Source organism: Poeciliopsis prolifica, unplaced genomic scaffold (assembly GCF_027474105.1).
Source record: "Poeciliopsis prolifica strain line A6 unplaced genomic scaffold, Auburn_PproV2 SCAFFOLD034, whole genome shotgun sequence".
Classification (NCBI taxonomy): domain Eukaryota; kingdom Metazoa; phylum Chordata; class Actinopteri; order Cyprinodontiformes; family Poeciliidae; genus Poeciliopsis; species Poeciliopsis prolifica.
In genome coordinates this window covers 4,991,741-5,009,243 of record NW_026562409.1, presented here as the reverse complement: position 1 = coordinate 5,009,243, position 17,503 = coordinate 4,991,741, and the positions used below count along the sequence as shown (strand labels likewise).

General features: G+C 36.8%; 2 protein-coding genes across 2 annotated transcripts; both read left to right on the top strand.

Annotated features, from left to right (window-relative positions):
* The first annotated feature begins 818 nt into the window (after nucleotides 1-818).
* Nucleotides 819-8,706, top strand: nmt1a (N-myristoyltransferase 1a). Its single transcript, XM_055052222.1, has 12 exons — nucleotides 819-961; nucleotides 2,988-3,087; nucleotides 3,292-3,436; nucleotides 3,537-3,655; nucleotides 4,481-4,572; nucleotides 4,669-4,785; nucleotides 4,888-5,058; nucleotides 5,686-5,794; nucleotides 5,874-6,044; nucleotides 6,125-6,289; nucleotides 6,374-6,511; nucleotides 7,528-8,706. The coding sequence occupies exons 1-12, from the start codon at nucleotides 858-860 to the stop codon at nucleotides 7,546-7,548; spliced, it is 1,452 nt and encodes a 483-aa protein (XP_054908197.1). The 5' UTR covers nucleotides 819-857; the 3' UTR covers nucleotides 7,549-8,706.
* A 933-nt stretch (nucleotides 8,707-9,639) lies between these two features.
* LOC129373944 (all-trans-retinol 13,14-reductase-like) lies at nucleotides 9,640-17,416 on the top strand. Its single transcript, XM_055052101.1, has 11 exons — nucleotides 9,640-10,146; nucleotides 10,891-11,073; nucleotides 11,181-11,422; nucleotides 11,593-11,794; nucleotides 12,996-13,193; nucleotides 13,280-13,399; nucleotides 14,021-14,159; nucleotides 15,132-15,241; nucleotides 15,314-15,483; nucleotides 16,289-16,448; nucleotides 16,552-17,416. Exons 1-11 carry the CDS (start codon nucleotides 9,987-9,989, stop codon nucleotides 16,698-16,700), a joined length of 1,833 nt encoding a protein of 610 aa, XP_054908076.1. The 5' UTR covers nucleotides 9,640-9,986; the 3' UTR covers nucleotides 16,701-17,416.
* The last annotated feature ends 87 nt before the right edge of the window (nucleotides 17,417-17,503 follow it).

The following is a 17,503-nucleotide window of genomic DNA, read 5'->3' as shown; positions in this document are numbered from 1 at the left end:
CATGATAGGTGAGAGCCACAAGATGGCCCTTGGCAAACTGAAAAGGGCTTTAGTTTAGATAATGCCTCAATAATTTTATCCATCTCTTAGTCCGTCTATCATTCTTTAAAACACTTCATCTGAGTATCTCTTTCTCTCTCTCTCTCTCTCTCTCTCTCTCTCTCTCTCCCTCCCTCTCTCTCTCTCTCTCTCTCTCTCTCTCTCTCTCTCTCTATATATATATATATATATATATATGAATCAATGATTCAATGGTTATATGAATCATTGATTAGATGCATTATCTGTGTAATATATAGAACGTTCACACAATTATTAGATTGTGTGAACATTTTTAAAATAAATATGGGGAAAAAATACCAAAATGTCTGTACAAGATATTGTTTACTTGCTTACCACATATATCCCTAAAACAGAAAAGTTTCCTGAAAGGCACAATTTCCTTTAACTTTTACTAAACATTTCCCAGATGTCCTCATGGTTATTTTTGCGCAGTGTAACCTTTAGGGAACGTTCCCAAAAGGTTCCAAATATGATTTATATTGTGTAAAGTGTATAGAAAATTTAAGGATTTAAACTTTAGCAATATCTTAAGGAACGTCCCTTCTTAAAATGATTTGAACTGAGTGGGCTGCAAAATTCCCTGTCTCCTGGTTGCCGTTATCATATATATTGGTGAAATTTATATTGAAGAAAAACAAATCAATAAACGTATTAATGTACTGTTGTTTACGGCAAACATTTTGACATGAGCACAAAGGACGACATTAAAGGCGACCCTATGGCAGAGCCAATAGCGTGAAGGCTTGTTTAAAGGCGACCAGCGCACGCCGTGGACCCTCACTTCCTGGTCGAAGATGGCGGATGAGAATGAGACAGCAGCGATCCCGGAGAAAGAAGATGTAGAGGACCACGGGCACTGTAGCGACTGTGAAAATGAAGAGCATCACTTGGAGGACGGGTAACAATGCAGCTTTATTCACAGAACGGCGATTTACGAGTTATACTGCCTTACTTTTACACCGAAGCGAATGCTAACTGAAGCTTTAGCAAGAAGCCAAGGCAACTGCCGTTCGTTAAAGTTCAGCCTCCTTGCGTTCTTATTGGCTACAGCCGGTGTCTGCGCGTTAACTCTGTAATGTGATTGGGTGAGGTTGGATTTCTTGTTGCAAAGTAGGAGGGATTTAGCGTCGAATACCTACAGCAAGGCGTTGTTGTAGGGGGTTAAAAATGATCAAAATTGGGTTGAAAAATGACCTCGCAATAAACCACATATTCCCGTGTCCCCTGCGAAGATTAAATAAACGAAATTGTTTAAGTTTGTTATATTTCAAGATGTTAGCATGTCGCTTTTTGCAGGTAGTTACTGATCATGCCCAGTTGACAGATGCGAGTTAGCTGGTCATGCTAACAAAGCTGTCAAACCCCTTTTGTCCGATTGCTAATTCAGAGTTAAAAGTGAAACAAGCAGATGCGGATGCATAGTGATGATGATGATAATGCACTTTCTGCTCTACCTTTGTAACCGGCAGTGTGTGGCGAGCTTTCGTTTCATACTGCTTTGACAGAAATCTGCAACGTCTAGAAACAGCTGAAGTCAGAAGAGTTCATAGCAAAATAGGCTTTGATGGAAATCCTACTTGGCTTGGCCTTTCCCCCAGAGCGTTTACCAAGCTGCAAGCCACAGTACAGGGTACTTTTCTACTTATAAAAGCAACTTAAGAGAGAGTTATCTTGCGGCCCCTCCTATGTCATTATTCTTTAAGGTCATGTGTTGCAAAATGTCAAAAAAAAAGAAGAGAAAATCAACATATTAAAAAAAAACACTTTTAGATCCACAATAATGAAAACATGCTATCACTTGAGTGTGGTGTTAGGTTGTTGATGACCCTGTTAATTCCAAAAGTAAGTACATGAGGTGCTTCTCCATGCAAACAAAAAATAGGTCTGGTTGTTCGATGCTCCTACTCGACAGAAATGGAACCGTAGAGAACAATCTATTGAATGTTTAGTTGTCCATTGTCCCAGTCACTCACTGACCTCCTGTACACGAGTATGTAGGCATGCTATATACTATGTACTTCTCAACTAGAGGTCATGTGATTCGCCATCTGCACCGGTGGGGGTGCAGAGGGTTGAAATGCAGGCCCATAGCCTGGCCTCTGTCCTCTCTTGGACTCTAATGAGATAATCCCCTGTAAGTACATTGTCAGGATGGATGTGAGTAAGTGTGTTGTTTTATCAAGTTTGAACTCAATATTATTCCTTCCTTTTGTGTCGGTTTAAATGATAAAGTAAGACTGTTTTATCACCTGGTTTAGAGCTGCAATATGTGGCTCTTTGGCCCATCCACAATGGCCAGCTCATGTTTTAAATACAGATATAATATCAAGTGCAGGTTTTTAACAGTTTTTCTCTTTTTTTCCTCCCACAATATTGTATTAAATTTCCATGCAGAACAACACTAAAAGAACCAGTAAAGAACTTTTAGATCTATTTTTGTTTCCATTAGGTTAGAATCAAACTTTTTTTTAAATTTTACATAATTTTACATCTGATAGGGAGAAAAACTACCCATGCTCTCATTGAAAATTTTATATTTATTTTAAATCCTAAAAATAGAGATACAAATAATTGTTCTTTAAAAATGTAGCATATCTCCTATAGTAGATACTAAACTGAATATCTAAAATGTTTTTTTTTATTTTTCAAAAAGTTTTTTTGGCTAGATTGTCAAGGTTGCAGACCTCTGGCCCATACTATAGAAAAAATTAACACAGATGGAGATAAAATGCAAACAATGATATAGTGTTAATAATACTAGTAGTAGTGATTATAAAAGCATTTTGTTAAATAATAAACATTTAAGTGCATTTTACCTTTCCACATTTAAAATTACAAACAAGTATTTAGTGAACTTTGAACTTTACACAAAGCAATAATATTAAATTTTTTTTTATCAAGATCAGGTTTTCTCTGTTTTTCAGTGAACGTGCGGATGACACTGGTGCCAAGAAGAAGAAAAAGAGACAGAAAAAGAAGAAGAAAACCGGTACCACCGAAGCAGCTCAGGATCCCCTTGCTAAGGCATGAATCATTTTTTAGCTTTGAAAAATTATCTAAGGTACAGGAACAAATTACAACTTGTAGAGGTCTTCTAAGCGTGGAGCAGCACACCAGAATGGCTAACAATCAGGTTGAAGTAATTAATAATGTTGACCTTTTATTCCTAATAGTTGTTTTGGTTTTTTCACTTTTATTCCAAATGAGCTTTTTAAACTTCCTGAACAGGTGAATTCACTGCCAGCTGATAAGCTACAGGAGATCCAAAAGGCCATTGAACTGTTTTCTGTTGGCCAAGGCCCAGCTAAAACCATGGAGGAGGCGACTCGGAGGAGTTACCAGTTCTGGGACACGCAACCTGTGCCCAAGCTTGGTATGACGATTGTTATGGCTGTCATTAAAACAAAAATTGACTCCACTTATGTGCTGTATTGTATTTTTCTGCTTCATGTCAAATTTTTTTTTTCCTTTAGGGGAGACCGTAACATCACATGGCTCAATCGAACCTGATAAAGACCACATTAGAGAAGAGCCGTACAGCCTCCCTCAGGGCTTCACCTGGGACACGCTTGACCTGGGGAACCCCGCTGTGGTAAGACCGAGTTAAATCACACTTCAAATAAAGAAATCTTTATTTCTCTTTCTTCCACTTTGAAAAGTTTTTAACTTATTGTAATCTTGTGCAGCATTTCCATGTAGTTTACTTTCAGGTCAGGCTTACCAGATTATTTTAAGTGACACTGTATTTGGTTTTAAAGAAGACGAAGTTGCATCATATTTGCAATCTGATTACTAAGATTATTTCCTCACAAAACTATTCATACACTATAATCTTTTTGAAGAAGGCAGTTCAAAGTGCTTTACATCATAAAAACATCATCCAGTCATCAATTATCAAACTATCAATAAACATCACATTTTGTCAAATGCTGTCATCAAAATCATCCAGCAAATGCCCATCAAATATATTGATCAATATTCTAGTTATTGTTAATCCGAGGCAACTTTCTAGATTTAAAAGAACTCTGTATTTCATCTGTCTCTGTATTTTTCTGAAAGTTTCTTCAGGTTTGTGGAGCATAAGAGCTGAATTCTACTTCTCCATGTTGGGTTGTTAGTAATTAAAACAAAAGTAAAGGGAACTTATTGCAGATTCTTATAAATAATATCTAAAATGATCTGGATTGTATTATTAAATGATAGTCATCGACCTATTTCACTGAGACCAAAATTAGAATGTACCATGGGGGGTTAAACTCTCTTTGCACACATGAACAGATAGAATTAGTGTCAAATTTACACTGGCAATGGAAGACGGAGAAATTATCTTACAAAACTTTTTTTTTTTTTTTTTTACTAAAACTTGCTGTAGTTTAGATTTTTTTAATGGGATTAAAATGTGTCTTTTGTCTTCCAGCTGAAGGAACTCTACACTCTCCTCAATGAAAATTATGTGGAGGATGACGACAACATGTTCAGATTTGACTACTCCCCTGAGTTCTTGCTCTGGTAGCTTCATAAATTCAGTTTGTCATTTTAAAGTTCCATTTAATTTCCATTTATAAATACTTTGGCATCGAAATAATTAACCCATCTCTTGTTCAGGGCTCTGCGGCCTCCAGGTTGGCTGCCCCAGTGGCACTGCGGAGTCCGGGTGAACTCCAATCAGAAGCTGGTCGGTTTCATCAGTGCCATTCCAGCCACCATCCGCATCTATGAGATGTAAATTAATCCATTGGATTGTTTTTAATTTGTATTTTTGAGCATATCATTAATCTCCAGCCTACTTCCACATCTCATCACTTGTACTTCTTGTGCTTTTAGAGAAAAGAAAATGGTAGAGATCAATTTCTTGTGCGTCCACAAGAAGCTGCGAGCCAAACGGGTTGCTCCAGTTCTGATCCGAGAAATCACCAGACGGGTCAACCTTCAGGGTATCTTCCAGGCGGTGTACACTGCCGGTGTGGTACTGCCCAAGCCTGTGGGAACCTGCAGGTCTGCATGGCAGAATGCCATATCTGTTTTGTTTTTTTTTAATTTATTGTAAAGCCTTGAATGCTGTCTACTTGAAAGCTGCTGTATGTAACTTTCATTAAAATACTTTTAGCATATTTGTTAAAACTATCACTGTGTTGTGACAGTATAATGGAGGATATAATCAGTGAAAAGATGAACCTCTTCCACCTTGGATTTCAAAGAAATGCACAGCTCCAGACCAAAAGCAACCTATCAGAACCAGGAGGAGGGTCTAAGCGATGTCAATCGACATCATGAACGTGATGCTAAATGTTAATGGCAAAGAACCAACTTACTGTTATAAGAAAACAGCTTTTCTGCTGTCATTGGTGGTCTTGCCTGTTGGCTTTGTTGACATAGCAGAGAGCAAAGAAGGGAGGCATGCACATGAGTTGATTGACAGCACTAAGACCCTCCTACTGGCTCTGATTCCTTATTTCTAGTTAGCACTATGAGAAGGCAGGAGATCTTCTTTTTTTATTTTTCCACCGATTCTGTCTCATGACATACGGTCTTGACTATAGTGACAGTTTCAACAAATATGTAAAAAAACACTTTTTATTAAAGTTGCATACTGCACCTTTAACATACTCGTCTTCTGGACAGGTACTGGCATCGCTCTTTGAACCCACGAAAACTAATCGAAGTGAAGTTCTCCCACCTGAGCAGAAACATGACTATGCAGCGCACCATGAAGTTGTACCGTTTGCCTGAGGTCAGTGGCAAATAGAAACAGATTTTGATGCATATCATCAGCTGAGCTTTTCTTTCATCATATTCTTTTCGCCCTTCAGTCCCCAAAGACTTCTGGTCTGCGACCGATGACCAAGAAGGATGTACCAGTGGTGAGCCGCCTCCTCCGCAAGTACCTTAACCAGTTCAACCTGGTTCCTGCCATGAACGAGGAAGAGGTAGAGCACTGGTTGCTCCCACAGGAGAACATTATTGATACATATGTGGTGGAGGTAATGAATACTTTTGTTGGTTAATGTCTCAGAAATGGTTTGCACCTTTTTATTGTAATAATGATGATATTATCCAACAGAACGAAGGAAAAGTGACAGATTTCCTGAGTTTCTACACACTGCCCTCCACCATAATGAATCACCCTGTTCATCGCAGTCTTAAAGCAGCGTACTCCTTCTACAACGTGCACACCACCACACCCCTGCTGGACCTGATGTCCGACGCTCTAATTCTGGCCAAATCGGTTCGTCTAACACATTTTTATGAAAACGTACATAAGCGATCTTTTCTTCACACACTGAACTCCTTCTGCTTTGTGCTTATACAGAAAGGCTTCGATGTCTTTAATGCACTGGATCTAATGGAAAACAAGACTTTCTTGGAGAAGCTGAAGTTCGGCATTGGGGATGGGAATCTACAGTATTATCTGTACAATTGGAAGTGTCCCAGCATGGGAGCAGAAAAGGTATATTTTTCCTGGACAAATTTTTTTTTTTTTTAAGTTACCTGAATGATTCTAAAAGTATTAGTTTGTATCCTAACACCAGCTTAATATGACAGCGTTTTCACTTTTCGGTGTCAGAAATGTCTACATTTTCATCAGCATAGACAATGTCACTGTTTTGTTGGAACAAATTGTGTTGAGTTTTATTTTTAATGGTAAACACAAAAGATTATTTTGCCACATTCATTGTTGTGATGAACATTTACCCATTAAGATGATGCGTAAATGATCCTAATTGAGATATTGTCTCAAATCAATGTTTTTGTTTTGGGTCATTTCTGTCTATCATGGAGTCGGTGTCCTGAATAAGGCTATGTGTTGGATCGCTACGATGACTTTACCTCCCATTAATTTTCCTCATGCTTAATTAGACCCTAAAACAACATTTCTGCATTATAAATCCTATTTTTTTTTTAAAGAAATCCAAATTTTCTGATGAATTCAATATTGGTTTTCATTAGCTTAATTGAAATAAATGCCTACTTTTCTCCCTTTGTTTGTAATATTTACTTTTTCCGGTTTTTAATTTGAACCGCTATAAGAAATTGACTTTTTGATTATCTTATTTGAGATGCAGCATTGTTTTTATTGGAGTATAGGTGTGTCTGTCCTTAAGGCTTTAACAAACATCTTGACAAAACTTTTAGTACTTGTTTGAAAAAGAAAAAAAGTTTAATTTTAAAATTAAATTATGCAATGTCCTATCAGTTTCTCCAAATGTTAGTTTGAAACAATGATAATAATTTTAAAAATACATGTTTCGCTGTTTGAGAGTTTTGGAACTTGATACCCACCGATTCTTTATTGATTATTTTTTGACATACCAAAGAATATAACTGAATATCTTTTTGTTTTTGAGTCATTTCTCCAGAAGGTTTTCCTCTTGCCCAGTTCAAGATGTGGTCATGTAGAGTAAATTGTGATTTTAAAATCTCCTTTGTGTATTTTACTTAACAGCTGCTCTGATTGTTTTCCAGGTTGGTTTGGTTCTGCAGTGACATCCCTTTACGCCACAAGCACGCGTCACCAACAGGCCTGAAAACCGCACCATGGACTGATGGCTTCATGCTTTCAGAAAAGAAAACCCACTCCCTCCCCCTCATTTTTACTTTCTGACCTTTTGAACTTTGACCTGCACTACTGCTGCCAGGTGTACAAAGGCTGGGAGAGCCCTCAGGTTTTCCCCCTTCCTCAACCACATGGACCTTAAGCCATTTGTAGTTTATCATTGCAAACAACTGTATTTCCTCTGAAAGCTGTCTTAATATGTACCAAAACACGACCGAATGCACGGGTTACTGGCCACTGCTATCTTTGAGACCCACAGTACATGTACATAATAAGTCAGACATAACTGCGGTTAATACCCTAACAAATGCAGAGTAGAACCTACTGTTTGATTTTATCTTCAAATATTGGAAGTGCTTTTTGCAACTAAAATGAAATTGAGTTTTAGAAATAATAAAAAAATAAAATAAAAAAAAATGGGTGACAGAAATTTTAACGAGGAGGCTGAAAAAGATGCGGTAAATACCAAAAATGGATTTAAGATAAGGGCTTCTGGTTCGATCCTTCTTGTCATGCTTGACCCTTTTTTTATTCTTCTTCTTTGTTTAAATCTGTTTCAGCAGCCGTGAAGTTTGCTCTGCACTGCTTGAATTAAACCCAGAGTTGGTGTTTAATTTCTGAAGCTCCACTCATTTATATCAACTTTTTGAGGCCATTCTTCAGCTTACTGTACTAACAAAAGAATCACAGACTGATCCTGAATCTGCTTAGTTGGACACAAATCAATCCACATTGGTCAGGCTGGACTGCTGAAATGAGGCCAATAGTATTCTGATGGGCGGGGGTCTTGTGCTGCGCATCTGTTAGCAGGGATGAAATTTATGAAAAATTTTAATATAAATGTCCCCCCCGTTGAAAAAGTGTTCACCCTGAAATAATGTTTCCCAAACACTTGAAAAGTTTCAGGGCGAGATCAGAAATCTTTATTAGCTTTGAATGTGGGAAAGTCCAAGAATGAGTTGAAATGTTTTACTTCAATAAAGATTTAAATTATTGAAATGTAAACGAACATGGAGTTGTCATCAAGTATTAGAGTGCTGGACAGATAATTGTCAGTTCATCTGAATTAAAAGACAAGACTGATATTATTATACAGCATGGCATATTTTAAGGTATCCTTCATATTGACTGTCGGGCTGCTTTTAAATTGGGTGAGATTTTATAGTGAATGAGAGGTACAAGTTGGGTGTCATTGACTCTATTAAAGTGTTTCTTAAGTAAAACTTGGATTTGTTCACAAAGCATGTCCAAAAAATGTATCTTCTTGTGATTATAATGCAGGAATATAATGTGAAGGTTCAAGTAATGTCGTTTTATAATTTGGAGCAGGAAATGCTTTCAAGAAGTTACCACATTATTGCAAACCTTATCAAACAGGAGTTCAATCTTTAGCAATCAGTATTAAACAAGTATGTTTATTTGAAAGTATGCATTTTATTATACACAGATGTAGTTTTTCTTTACATTACTAGCTGTAGATTACAACCACCTAAAGTTTTGTGGAAGGAAAAAGTATGGTAGAACGAGAATATTTAGGAAGGGCAGAGACACAGATTTTTAAGTATCTTAAATTCAGTGTGAAGGTTTTTTTTTTTTTTAATAACTGGTGATAATTCGAGGAGCCATGCCATATGGTGGTATTGGTCCACTGTTTTTTTTTTAAAGTCAACAATCAGAGCACCTCACGCTTTCCTCTGCAAATAATCTTTACGGAAATGACAGGTGATGTTTTTTCCAGCAGCATTGGAATCTTACTGCTAAAAGTATCAATAGTTAACTGACCACTGAATCACTGAACTTGCAAACGGACCTGACCTAAATCCTAAGAGAATCTGGAATATTGTGAAAAGGCAGATGTGAAACATAAAGCATGTAGTTGAACAGAAAACGTGAGCTCTCTTACACCCAAAGTAAAAACCACAGACTGATCCAAGTTGATGCAGTAATCATACAAAAGAAGCTATGACCAAGTGCCTGCAGTACAGTAAACATATTAAACTTTAGGTCGGTATAACAAACTGACTCATCTTTTAAGTGGTGAAACTAAACTAATTCCTTTTAGAATGCAGCATAAGACTAAACTGCTTTAAATGTCTGATTTGCTTCGCGTTTTTACTGTTACAAAGGTCAGTTTAAAACCTCAGCCATGCAGTACGACACGGACAGTACGTTCATGCTTTCAGAAAAGAAAGCATGTGAAACATAAAGCTTATTGGACGGGACAATATTACGTATAGAAAATCTAATTATCTGATTGGCTACTGTCATCTGTCAGTAAAATGGGCGGGACTACGCTGTTCCGAACAAGGAAGTGAACTCAAGAGTAGTTTGACCAGTTGACAGGACGTAGAAAAGAAAAGTTGGCGTGATGTTGATGATTGTAGCCGTTGCCTGTGTGTCTTTGGTCGTATTTATACTTAAATATGTCTTCGGCAACTCAGGTCCGAACCCCTTTGAGAAGGACAGTCGTGAGCCGCTAAAAGAGAAGGTTTACGACAAGAAAGAGAAAAACAAAGTCCTTAAGCAAGGTGAGTTTATTTGTATTTTACTCATGCAAGTTTATTAACTTAGTTCATAACACTGATGTAAACTTCGTTGCTGAAAAGCAAGATGTGCAGACGTGCTTAAGAGAATATTTTCATATCCAAACACCTATTTTGATTTAATAGATCATTTAGATATTATTTATCCCACCTCTTGGAGTAATTTAAATACAGGTATATTAAGAAAAACATCAAAAATGTGAAATGTGCGACGGATTGATAGGGATATGGAAGCTAGAAAAGACGTACATTCCTGCCAAAAAACTCAGAAAGTTACAAGATATAGAATATTTCTATAATCTAAAAAAAATCAGACTTTTTTTCTTGCAAAGTTTTGACTTTTGACACTTAGAAAATTACAATTTTTATACAGAAATAAATTGTCCTTTTTTAAAATATTTGCAACAGCCCTAATGTGTTGTAGTGATAGGAGTTAATGATTCTAAAATATGATTGGTAAAAACTTGTGAATATTAATAAAAAAGATTGTTTTTGCTGTAGATGCACTGATTGTCCAGTTTTCTTAGAGGCTTGCTATCCTCATTTTGACCATTTCATTTTATTTCAAAGTACTTTAGTGCATAAAACGATACAGTTCAAGATTATATTTTTAATTAAATCTATAGTTAAATATTCTCTAAACATGAGTTTGTTTGCTCAGGGAATATTTGGTCTATTGCTCTTTTCACCCACAGCTGTGAATCATAATTCTTACTGTTTTTGTGACAGGTTTTGTGGCCAGTAAAGTGCCAGAGAACCTGGATGCAGTCATCATCGGCAGTGGTGTCGGTGGACTCGGGCTGGCTGTGCTGCTGGCTAAAGTTGGAAAGAAGGTTCTGGTTCTGGAGCAGCATAGTCGGGCTGGGGGATGCTGCCACACGTTCACAGAGAAGGGGTTTGAGTTTGATGTTGGTGAGATGATTCTTACATGTCCCTCGCATACGCAGGAAGATCAATTAAAAAAAATGTTCTTTTATTTGTAAAAGCTATTTCTGTTATAACGCATTTTCATATGGTAGGTATCCACTACATCGGTGACCTGTTGGACCACAAGCCCTTTCGCTGCATGCTGGACCAGATGACCAATGGTCAGCTGCAGTGGGAGAAGCTGGAGAACCCGTTTGATCACGTCGTGCTGGGACCCGCAGAAAACCGACGCTCCTATCCCATCTACAGCGGCAGCGCTCGCTACTCTGAAGAGCTGAAGAAGCGATTCCCTGGAGAGGAGAAGGCCATCGATGAGTACCTGAAGCTGGTGAAGGTAGGGTTCTGTGATAAAACAATAAATGGATTACCGTAATCATTTTCAAATGATTCAGACTTTAGTCTTGCATGTAAATGCTTTGGACTTCAAAAGTCCTTTTAAGGTCAGAGGTGAAGTAAAAAAGATCCATGTTACCATCTGTGTGTGCTGTGTTTTTTTTTTTGCAGAAAACCGGGCGAGGCATTTGGGTCATGGCTTTGCTGAAGCTCTGCCCCTTACCTTTGGCCAAGTTCCTGATCCACACCGGCCTTATCAAACATCTATCTTACTTCTACAAAATGGCGTCACGCAGCCTGACAGACGTGGTCAACGAGCTGACGGAGAACAAGGACCTCAGAGCTGTCTTCACCTACATCTTTGGCACTTACGGTACGCCTGGCAATTTTGTTTTCTGGTCAAAAGATGATTATCAGATGAGATGTTGCTAACTCGGCCTCCAAAAATGTCTATATATGAGACATTTGTCTCTTTTTTTCCCTTTTTGTTGCTGTCCTTCTGACTATAACTTGTCCGTTTCTTCCATTTTATTTATTTTGAGTATTATTCAGTGTATCTGCAATTGTATAAACTCACTGATCCTGACTTGTGGGGTCTGCCTGGTTTCACTTCTTGTCATTGATTTCTTTCAAGCCACTATTTATCTGAAAAAAAAGTGCAAAAATAATCAGATGCATTTTTATTGTTTCAGGAAAATTTAATCATACTCATTGAACTTTAGTGTAATTTATTGGACAAATTAGGCCCTAATTGTGACATAGAAGGAAAAAAAATAGATGCATCCTTTTCATGTTTTTATTTCTTCTTACAAATGACACTGTGATACCCATAAAGAAAATGCAGGGAAGCCTATTTCCTCCAGAAGTTATTAAATTAGTAAATTGAGTCCACCCGTATGTAATTTAATCTCAGCATAAATGCAGCTGGAGGAGGTTTGTTAGAGGACATTAGTGAACAAACGGCAAACACAGCAGACTGGTTAGTTTTCTGTCGAGAGCTTTAAAGCAGAGTTGGGTTCTAAAACAATAGCCACACTTTGCTCAAAATAGAGACCTGAAAACTCATTATCTCCAAATCCTATTTAAAATCTGCGCTAAGTCTCAAAACTTGCTCTTGAGATGCTCATCATCCAATCTGACTGAATCTGAGCTATTTAGAAACAAAGTGAAATGTCAGGCTTGTATAGCGCTTTTCAGGATACATAGAGACGTTTTACAATCAAATCAGTCATTCCTATTCACACACTGATTTTGCAACAAACGGGTAAGGAAACATGTCAATCTTTAGAAAAGAAAAGCCGTCTAAATAACAGAAAGATTTTTACTTTTGGGTATATCCAAAACACAATGGCTGAACTTGATACTGAACATTTTCTCGAACGCAGTAAGTTTTGGTTGAAGCTCATAATTCTGTGTGGGAAGATTAAAAATAAAAAGATCTACTTTTCCATGATACCCACTTTAATAATTTTCCTTCATATTATTTTTTTGGATATTACTCTTCACCTCCAGTCAAATTGGATTTGTGAGCTGACTGCTCAGTTGTTGCTTTTTGTATTTAATTTCATTCACAGGCAACATACCAAAAGATTCCAGCTTTTCCATGCACAGTCTGCTGACCACCCACTACCTGAGTGGCGCCTGGTATCCTAAAGCTGGCAGCAGTGAGATTGCTTACCACATGATTCCCATCATCGAGAAAGCAGGGGGCGCTGTTCTGGTGCGAGCCCCAGTCAACCGCATCTTATTTAATGATGCAAAGGAAGCTTGCGGTGAGCTTGACTTCATTCGTTTACTAACCTGATCCTCTATATTAGATGAATCTATTGTTCTTTCTTTTTTGTTTGTTTGTTTTCAGGTGTGAGTGTGTTGAAAGGTCAGGAGGAGGTGCATATAAAAGCCCCTATGGTCATTTCGGATGCCGGTATTTTTAATACCTACGAGAAGCTGCTGCCCAAGGAGCTCCAGGCCATGCCAGGTCAGTCAGCGTCAAAGGATGATCTCAATAATTTATAATGTTTTCTAAAAATATTCACATCACTTTAACTTTTTCTGATTTTGTAAAGTTTCCACCACAAAACTGTTACACAGTAATTATTATTTGCTATAAAAATGATCCGAGAAACTGTCAGTGCTCTTAATTACCCACAACACACAGTCTCTCTGTGTGTGTAAAACAGAATACTTCTCTGAAGACCTAAAGGCGTCTGTGGTGTGCCTGATTACAAACATTCCTTTGCAGCTAGAAAACAGAGTTTTTGTTTCACAACATATTGTTTTGTAGCTTGAGAACAAACTGGCTGAGAAATATATTTAACTGAATATATTTAATAATATGTTTGACCTATATATTTGTAAAATAAATGTAAAAATATCAAGTTAAAAATCTTGCACATTTGAGGGTAGAACATTCTATTACACTTGATTTTATTTAGAAATAGGAAAGTAAAGGGGGGCTTAAATGTGACACTAATTTCTTAATTTTAAATATAACAAGAAAATCATTGATATTTTTCTTGCTATTTCAGTTTTATGCTGATTTGTGCTTGTTTATTATATGATGTTTCAACAGTTTGTTGTTGTCTGTGCTGCTTTGCAGAGATCCAGAAGCAGCTCAGTTTGGTGAAACATGGTGAAGGAGGTCTGAGCATCTTTATTGGTTTAAATGGAACCAAGGAGGAGCTGGGCCTGAAAGCAAACAACTACTGGATTTTTGCTGAGAACAATTTTGATGAGCTGTATGTTTTCTCTTTTAATTCCTTTATTTTTTCTCTTGGTTTAGTGTCAGTATTACAGCAGCTAATAGTCCAGTCTTACTTTGAACCACCAGAGGGAGCCATTTTGTGCTAATTTCAAAAATACCTGAGTCACAAAAAATTACATTTAAACAATTAACCTAACTGAATATCAACAATTCTATACACTGTAGATAAATTATAGTTGACCAGCATAATATAATCTGTGTTAAGATAATTCAACCATAAAATCGCCTTTTCAGGATTTTATTTGCAGCTACATACAAAAATACATTTTTCTTTTTTTTTTTAAATATTTTATTACTTTTTCAAAGAGTAATATTTTTTTCTGGTGAGACAGAAAAAACTATAAACAGATAAAACAGATGAATTGTGACTTGTGTTTTTGAAAAAATATATATTTTTTATTCTTTAACTTACAAAATATTTAGTACAAATACTTCACCAACATGAAGTTCAGAGCTATCCATACAAAGCATTAGCAGGTCTTTTGTTTTACTTCAGAGTCCTTACTCTTTTACTTCCTTGTGGCCTTCATTAGTCTGTTTTATGCGGGTCTGAGAGCGAATTCAGTGTGAGATTATCTGCAGGGCTTACAAATGACATTTACTGGGTGTTTTATTCATATTTTTAAGTTTTGTTTGGTCTTGTTTTTCTATAGTATTGGTCAATGAACTTTGGATTTGAGTTCCTCCTTATAAAACAACATAATTCTTTAAAGTCATGTTCTAAAGCAAGGCCAGAAATGATTTTGCTATTACATATGCACAAACGATTTCTGCATTATTTTATAGTTGGTAACTGTTGGTAACCAACTATATATGATGCTAGAACTCCTTGGCTGTTCTAGCATCAATTAAGATACAAGTGACATCAAGTCTCATGTTCTTATTGCTAATGGTAGGCTGCTCTAAGCTAACAGCTTTCACTAGCTTTACCTCTGTTTATTTAAAGGGTGGAGAAATATATGAATGAGGAGAGAGAAGAGGCCTCTAAGAAAATACCTCTGCTGTTTGTCGCCTCGCCGTCTGCCAAAGATCCATCGTGGGAGGAGAGATCACCAGGTACTGATGGATGATGGCATCATTCCCTCAACTGGAATGCTTTCTTCATCATAGTGTGTTTTGTTTTAATAGGAAAGTCTACTTTAAGTCTGGTTAGTTTTGCCAAATACTCGTGGTTTGAGGAGTGGAAGGACAATAAAGTGACGAACAGAGGGTCCGACTACAAAGAGCTGAAGCAAGGGTTCATTGACGCCGCTCTGGATGTGGTGATGGACGTTTTCCCAAAAATCACAAGGGACAAGGTAAAGGATTCTGGATTTCCCCCTATTTCCTCCTTAGTCTTTGTCTGTGTAAGCTCACCAGAAACTTATTTATCACTATAAGGAATCTCTATAAGTTGATAGTGCTTCAGAATGATTTCCATGAGTTAGGAAATTTTGCTAAATTTTCATTTAAATCAGTGCTGAAAAGCCATGTTGATATCGTTCCACATCTATAGAAATGTAATCTGGGTTTGATGTTAGAACATTTTTAATGAATTATTGTACAAACTATAAATATATATATAGGTAGGTGTTTGTTGCTTTGGACAAAGTCATATTTACAATCTTCACATTGTGTCAAATTGATTGACAGAATCAATTTTGATCCAGCAATGTAAAGTAATATCGCAAATTTGGGCTTCGAAATGTAATCAAACATCATTTACACTGCAAAAAGTAATAAAATCCTTGATCGCATTTTGTTACTTTCTTCCGCATTATTTTATTGTCTGCTGGTTATTATTACAAAAGGAGCAGTTTGCTCTTGTTAACTTGTGTACTGTAAATTTAGTGTTTATTAGTTAAAATAGTTAAAATAATATGGGACACTTAAATACCATTCTGCATTTGAAAATTCCACCTTTTTATGAGGTTAAAATCAACAGCCAATTCAAGGATTTTATTCCATTTTGCATTGATTATTAGATAATACAGTTTTAATAATCTTTTATTACATTTCAAATCCAAATTTTATTACATTATCAAATGTTGCGGTGTTGCACATGCCTTTAAAAAAATCAAGCTAGCTATCCTTGTTACTCAGAAACGTGTTGTGTTTTTGCAGATTGAGTATATTGATGCTGGAACCCCCATCACAAACACACATTACATTGCTGCCCCCAAAGGTGAGATCTATGGAGTGGACCACGGCATCGCTCGGTTCAGCCCTGAACTCAACGCTACAATAAGACCTCAGACTCCCCTGAAGAACCTCTACCTGACAGGTGAGTCCTTCTGTGCCTCATTGTACCAACCAGAGAATAAAAATCGATGCCATTGTTCTGCATAAATCAAACCTTCTCTGGTTTTTACATGTTCTGTTTACAGGCCAGGATGTGTTTTTGTGCGGTTTCGCTGGCGCCCTTGCTGGAGCTCTCACATGTGGCTCAGTTATTCTGAACCGCAACCTCCATCTGGACGCCATCGCCTTGGCAAAGAGAACAAAATATATGAACAACAAGCTGAAAGATGAATAGCCGCTCTTCTTTATCCCTAATTTTGATAAGGATGAATTTTCAATCCTAATAATCTTCACTCATGTGCCTCTGTTACTAAACCAGTAGAAAGCAGTTCAAACTCCCACAGGTTGTTTCTGCTTTCCTTTAACATTTGCTGCTCATATGGGAATCCTTAATTGTAACATTTTTAATAAAAACTGCTAATATAAACAGCTCTTCCACATTGTTGTATAATTTCATTTTAACTCTGTTACATATTTATATTTCTTCACACTGTCTGTGCCATTATGTTTTTTTTTCATGAAGAGTGATGGGATTAATTGGTGTGCAGATGGTAGCACACAGCAAGAAAGTTGTGGGTTTGATTCTTTTTCTTCATGGGGTTTGTTTGTTCTCCCTGTGCATGCACAGGGAGAACTCCTGGTACCCCAGGTTCCTCCTAGTTCCTAAAAGTAATAGGTTGATTGCATGTGGACAAGTTAATTTAGATGTAGCATTTTCTCTTAATGAATACAATTCTAATTTCAAGCTTGTATTTTATTTTCACTCTTCTTATCTTTGTCTAAAAATACATTTATTTGGTAATTCCACACACGTACCTGTGAAATTGTTTCAGTTGAATTGAGGTTCCCAAAAAGTCTGAATGCACCTTTTTAATCTTCAAGATCTAAAAATGCATGTACTGTTCATGACTCGATCTTTAATTTAATTTTTTTGATTTGTTAAAAAATAATAGAGCAAATTTGTCATTTTGTGTCATTAGTTATTTTTGGGCTTTTAATTGGTGTATAGAGCAGGGATTTTATATGTTTTGGGTTTTT

Excerpts from the sequence above, each read along its gene's own strand:
- nmt1a (XM_055052222.1), top strand. The coding sequence starts at position 858 with ATGGCGGATGAGAATGAGACAGCAGCGATCCCGGAGAAAGAAGATGTA. Across the intron at positions 3,437-3,536 it reads GCAACCTGTGCCCAAGCTTG|GGGAGACCGTAACATCACAT; the intron begins GTATGACGATTG and ends TTTTTCCTTTAG. Across the intron at positions 4,786-4,887 it reads ACCATCCGCATCTATGAGAT|AGAAAAGAAAATGGTAGAGA; the intron begins GTAAATTAATCC and ends TTGTGCTTTTAG.
- LOC129373944 (XM_055052101.1), top strand. The coding sequence starts at position 9,987 with ATGTTGATGATTGTAGCCGTTGCCTGTGTGTCTTTGGTCGTATTTATA. Across the intron at positions 13,194-13,279 it reads TGATGCAAAGGAAGCTTGCG|GTGTGAGTGTGTTGAAAGGT; the intron begins GTGAGCTTGACT and ends GTTTGTTTTCAG. Across the intron at positions 15,242-15,313 it reads GTGGGAGGAGAGATCACCAG|GAAAGTCTACTTTAAGTCTG; the intron begins GTACTGATGGAT and ends TTGTTTTAATAG.